The 6327-nt window shown below is 35.0% G+C and overlaps 1 protein-coding gene across 1 annotated transcript; it reads left to right on the top strand.

Annotated features, from left to right (window-relative positions):
• The first annotated feature begins 4334 nt into the window (after positions 1-4334).
• On the top strand, positions 4335-4982 carry LOC130679294 (olfactory receptor 6C2-like). Its single transcript, XM_057487908.1, has one exon. The coding sequence runs from the start codon at positions 4335-4337 to the stop codon at positions 4980-4982; it is 648 nt and encodes a 215-aa protein (XP_057343891.1).
• Positions 4983-6327: the final 1345 nt, after the last annotated feature.

A 6327-nucleotide genomic window follows, 5' to 3' on the forward strand; every position in this document is an offset into this window, starting at 1 on the left:
TATGATATAATTGATGTACAGAACGTAAAAAGTTGCTTTGGCAATCATTCCTCTTAGGAACTGAGAGTAGAATGGTGATTATCAGAAGATGGTAGTGGGGAAATGGGGAAATATTGTTAAAGGGTATAAACTTGCAATTAAGGATAAGTTCTGGGGCTCTAATGCACAGCAAAGTGTTTATAATGGACAATATTGTATTATATAACTCAAACCTGCTGAGACTAGTCTTAAAGTTCTCACCATAAAAATGAAGTGATAATTATAGGATTGATAGAGATGTTAATTAAAGTCATGGTGGTAGTCCTATTGCAATATTTAACGTACCTAATGAACACATTGTTTACCCTAAATTTATACAATGTTCTGCATAAATTATATCTCAATAAACAATTAATCCTAAAGATATAACAGTATAAATACATACACAACCAACATCAGAACATCTAAACATAGAAAGTAAATATTAACAGAACTGAAATGAGAAACAGACAGAAATACAAAAATATTAGGAGACCTCAATATTTCAATGTCAGTAATGCTAAAGTATCCAAGCAGAAATTCAATAAGGAAACAGAGGACCTGAGCAACACTATAGACCAAACAGACCAGGCATATACAGCCCTTTCTACAGGATAGGTCTTGTGTTAGGCTACAAGTCTTAAATTTAAGAAGATTCAAGTGATACAAGTTACCTTTTCTTACCCACAATGCTATGAAACTTGAAATTAATACCAGAAGAAAAATTTTGAAAGCTACAAATATGTGAAAATTAAACAAAATGCTCCTGAGCAACCAATATTTAAACAATAGGGTAGCCACCAGAACATTTTTATATCATTTAAAATCAATAATCTAAAAGTGGAGATAATGTGGAATCATAAACAAATTAATTCTTTTTATTTCTAGTTGAATTCCTTTTTGGTGACTAAATATTCTTGCATTTGAATTCTATCAAAACTGTTAAGATATTGTTATGGACTAGAATATAGGTTATGGTGGTGAATTGTCCATGTGCACTTAAGAAGAATGTGTGTTCTGTTGCTGTTTGGTGTTGTGACCCATAAAAATCATTTTGGACAAGATAAGTGTTAGTGCTATTCCAGTCTTTTATGTCTGTTCTAATTCTCTCTGCACATGTTCTTTCAATTCCAGAGAAAGTAGTTTTGAAATAATCTCCTTAATTAGGTATTGTGTATTTCCAACCTTCCACTTTTACCATATCTGTACATTTATTTATCAAAGGAATACCTTCTACACCAAATAGTTTGGTCTTGTACTTCATCTAATATGATAATTCTTCATATTTGAATTTACATTTATCATCTTGTTGCATGTTTTTTATTTTCCCATGTTTCACAGTTACTATAATGTCTAAAATGAATAAGAGAATATTGTGTGTTGCTGAGGATTTGGAGCTAGAAGTTTCTTATTTTTTCCTTTTTTTTCTTCACACGGTTCCTATCCCTCATTATTTATTTATTTCTTTAGGAGATCAAGCCTGAAGCTTTTAGATAAAATGAGAGGGCAGAGCTCCTGGCTGAGGCCAGGAGGGGACAAGAGAACCCCACTAGAAATTTCATATACTATTAGTGTGGGAGTACTAGTTAGTGCCATGACTTTGGAGATATGTTTCTGTCACCTATTATCACTAAACATTCACCTCTGATACAATAATATCACTCCTAAGTGTATAATAGTGAAGCAAAAGAAATATATATAGGATCAAATGAAGTGTACAAAAATGTGCTTAGCAGCATTGCTTAAAATATCCTTAAACTTGAATCACCCTAATGACCTTGAGTAGTTAAAAGAATAAATATTTACATATTCAGACAATGAAAATGATCAGACTATTACTAAACAAAACAACTTGTATAAGCTCAAAAATATAATTTTGTGTAAGAACATGTAAAGTTCACAAATATACTTTTGAATGTCTAAAAGCAGAAACTGTAGATTCCACTTATATAAGATCAAGAAAATTAAAAAGAACCATTGTAACTATAAAGGTCAATATTCCTGTCACCTTTGGACAGCTAAGTATTCTTTGGCATGAAAGGGAATTCTTTCATAATAATTTATCTATTATTCTGGCTCTGGTTACATGGATGCATTCATTGTACGAAAATTTACTAAGGCATATGTTTATCTGTATACATGATATATGTATGTGGTTTTAAAGTGCATTATAGTGAATAATGATATCCTTCCATCAAAAAAAGATATACAAATAACCAATAAACACAAAAAAAGTTCTTGAATATCCTTAATCATCATGAAAATGCAATCCACAATGGCAATGAAATACCACTCCACAGTCACTAGGAGAGCTAGAATTTCACATGGTACTGGTGGGAACGTAAAGTGATGCAGTCACTTTGGAAAATAATCTTGCAGTCCTCAAATGATTAAACATAGAGTTATCATATGGCTTTTCTCACAGAAATTCCAGTCCCAGAGATACTGTATGTGGTAAGCAAGCATTTGAAAAGCTAACATTTTCATTAACTTGTGATTATTACAATTGATTAAGGGTCACTAATTGCCTCGAATACTAAAATTACACCTTTTATGGAAATATTTAAACTTTAGATTCAGTTTGACAATTATCAAATTCATCTCTGACACTTCCTTGAAATATAGTATTTCCACAATCACTGGGAAGGTAGGTGATTAGGTAGGAAATGTGAAAATGAGAATATACTCAAGGGTTTCCTGGAAGGTGTAACAATGGTTTCTTTGACATGATTCCTGAAAAGAAGCTACACAGGGGTGCAGTCTTGTAGGGAAACTCCAAAGTATAGATTGTGACTTTTCAGCTTTTAAGAATATCCACACAGAATAGCCAATTTTTATTTCTTCTCTATGTCATATTTAAACCTTGTTAAGTATTAATGCCTGATAATAACAGTTCTTTAGGAAAATAAACACAGATAATAACAATTCTTTAGGAAAATCTGAAGAACAAAGAGATGTCCTGGGGCAATGATTAGGGATAGTCCCAGGGCCAAAGTGAGTCTCCAGAGAAAGGAATCATGCAGAGACGTCAACTCTTTCCCCTAGTGGTATTCACCTTCCTCTATTTTGAGGATATAGATTTCATGCAATTAGTAGAGCTTGCAGGTAGTTCCATATGGCATTTGGGAGAGAAATCATCTCTAAATAAATTACAGGACTTAAGGATCATGGAAGCCTAAGGACAGGATTTGGTTCTCTGAGGAACACCATCAGAACATCCCATTTGTCAGGATCGTGGGAAGGCTTAAACTAGGTGGGGTGTTAGACAACAGATGGATATTGAAACAAGAATTCAAGAAAGGAAACAGAACAGATGCTGTTCAAACTGTTACCTGGGAGGGAGACAGACTTGAATATTTCAGTATATTAACATACAAGGGGATCAAGGAAGAAATCCTGGAGATGTATGACAGTCAGGAAATTTCGCAGTAACTGCGGTACTGCTCCCTGGTCACCCAGACAGTAAAGGCTCCTCTAAGACACTGAGGACTTTAAAGAGTTATTTGAAGACAACTGTTGCAAAACATGGAAAATAATACATCTAAGCCTTGGTGATTGCTGTAGGGTATGAGAATAATTTGCTGATATGCTCTTGTGACAGATGGGGAAATGAAATTTTTACACAGGTACGTTCCTACCTATTGACATTTATGGATCGTCTCCTCTGCACTGGGGAGTGAGGACACCAGGACGGCTGCCCTAATCTCAGGGGACTGGGAGATCCTCCTAGCATTTTCTATCTACTTTAAAATTCACCCTATAAATGTAGTGAAAATGAAACATCAGATGGATATTTTCTATAAACCACATTGTGAAGAACAAGGTAAAGAAGAGTCCAGGAAATAGCAAGTGCAATCACTTCTACATCAGATTATTGATGCAGTAAAAGTAAAATATGTGCTTCTACTGACTTGCTTGTCTACTTTCCTCTACACAGCTTATTGAATATTATCTTTATATGCTTTATTTCTAACTTTTTTTTCTATTCCTCAGATTCAGTGTATGGTCTACTAACATACCTTAAGACAGTGATGAAAAACCATTCTGCAATAACATTCATCCTACTTGGATTAACAGATTACCCACAACTACAGGTTTTTCTTTCAGTATTTCTGTTTCTCACCTACATTTTCACTGTTGCTGGAAATCTCATCATTGTTCTCCTCACTCTGCTGGACCCTCACCTTAGAACACCCATGTACTTTTTCCTTCAGAATTTCTCCATCTTAGAAATAACATTTAAAACAGTCTGTGTTCCTCGATTCCTGTAGAGCCTGACAACTGGGGACAGAAGGGTTACCTATAATGCTTGTGCCATGCAATTATTTTTTGTCATCCTCATTGGGACAGCAGAATTTTTTCTCCTAACTTCCATGTCCTATGACTGCTACGTGGCCATCTGCAAGCCCCTGCACTACACCACCATCATGAGTGACAGGGTTTGCACCATTCTTGTCCTTTTGTGTTGGCTGATTGGGTTAATTGTCATACTCCCCCCACTTAGCCTAGGAGTTCAGCTGGATTTCTGTAACTCCAATCTCGTTGACCATTTTGGCTGTGATGCATCTCTTCTTCTGATGATTGTATGGTTGGACACTCAATTTGTAGAGCAAATTATTCTAGTCATGGCTGTGCTGACCCTCATTCTTACATTAGTCTGCGTAATTGTTTCCTACACATATATCATCAAGACTATTTTAAGACTCCCTTCAACCCAGCAAAGACAAAAGGCTTTCTCCACCTGTTCTACCCACATGATTGTAGTTTCCATCACCTATGGAAGTTGCCTCTTCATCTATATCAAACCAGCAAAGGAAGGTGTGGACATGAATAAAGTGGTGTCATTGCTCAACATGTCAGTCATCCCTCTGGTGAACCCATTCATTTATGCTCTGCGGAACAAGCAAGTCAAGCAAGCCTTCAAGGACTCAGTAAAAGAGATGGCATTTCTTTCAAGGGATTAGAAAATGACAAAGACTTTAAAAATTGAAAATATATGCATATAAACATTTCGTCTTTTACTATGTGTTCTTATTCAAGTCTATAGTACAATATTGAAATTACAATCTGATTAACCACCAAAGTTTCTTCATATTTGCCTTAGAAGACACACTTATGTAGGCATTATGGCCTTAATTCAAATAAACCTCTAATAATGGTTCCCTTTCCAAATTGTGCATGAGTACTGACTTTCCGAAAGTCCAAACAACACCTTATCATTCTTATATCTGAAATACAAAAAAGCAGTAAAAATTGAAGTTGCATTTTAGTCCCACCCACTTCTTTAAATTAATAGCTTGGTCAGGGCAAAAATTATTTATCGCAGTATTCCTTCCTGGTATAGCATCAACCATCTAGAAGAATGGGTAGGTGTAATTTCTTATTGTTTTGTAATGCAGACCACACTGCTACAGACTGAGGTGGAACTATGACATTACACTAATTTTCCCTTAGAGTGGAATTTTTTTGTGTGTCAGTGTTTGGCATTATAACCCTTTACTTTTTTCCAGTTTTATTGAAATATAATTGACATATAAAACTGTATAAATCTAAGGTGTACAACATAATTATTTGATATATGTGTATATTGAGAAATGATGATCACAGTAAGTTAACACCTTCTCTCACATAGTTACAATACTTTTCTTATGAAAAGTAATTTTTAAGATCTATTCCCTTAGCAACTTTAAAATCAACAATAGAGTGTTGGTAACTATAGCCAACATGCTATACATTACATCCCTGGAACTTACTTATCTTATAACTGGATGTTTGTACTTTTTCACCACCTTTGCCCATTTCCCCCATTCCACCTCTTACCTTTGCCAACCACCAATCTGATCTCTGTTCTTTTTCATTTCACTTTTTTAGATTCCACATGTAAGTGATATCACATGGTATTTGTCCTTTTGTCTTTCTTATGTCAATTACTATAATTCCTTCAATGTCCATGCACATTTTTAAAAATTGTGGTATTTCCTTCTTTTTAAATGCCGAGTAATATTTTTTCCATATCAGTTAAATGCAACCCAATACAATGTTACTTCTCACCTTACCCTGATTCCAAAACTCTCACGACTCATTCCCATAGATATTCCTCCTGTTTCTGTTGGTATAAATTAGTTCTCTTGAAATTCTTTTGGTGTCTGTGGTACTCCCTTGCTGGTCATACTGTGTACCCAATGCCCAGGAGTCTATGTGAACTTGAGTCTTGTTATTGGACTCCAAGCAGTGAGATGAGGTGGGGGTGACTCTTGAATAAACTCAGCATTCTCCTGCAAGAAAACGGCCTTGAAGTAGGTTATGGCT

The sequence above is a fragment of the Manis pentadactyla genome, chromosome 10 (genome assembly GCF_030020395.1).
Source record: "Manis pentadactyla isolate mManPen7 chromosome 10, mManPen7.hap1, whole genome shotgun sequence".
Classification (NCBI taxonomy): Eukaryota; Metazoa; Chordata; class Mammalia; order Pholidota; family Manidae; genus Manis; species Manis pentadactyla.

Coding starts and splice junctions, on each gene's coding strand:
- LOC130679294 (XM_057487908.1), top strand. CDS start 4,335: ATGCAATTATTTTTTGTCATCCTCATTGGGACAGCAGAATTTTTTCTC.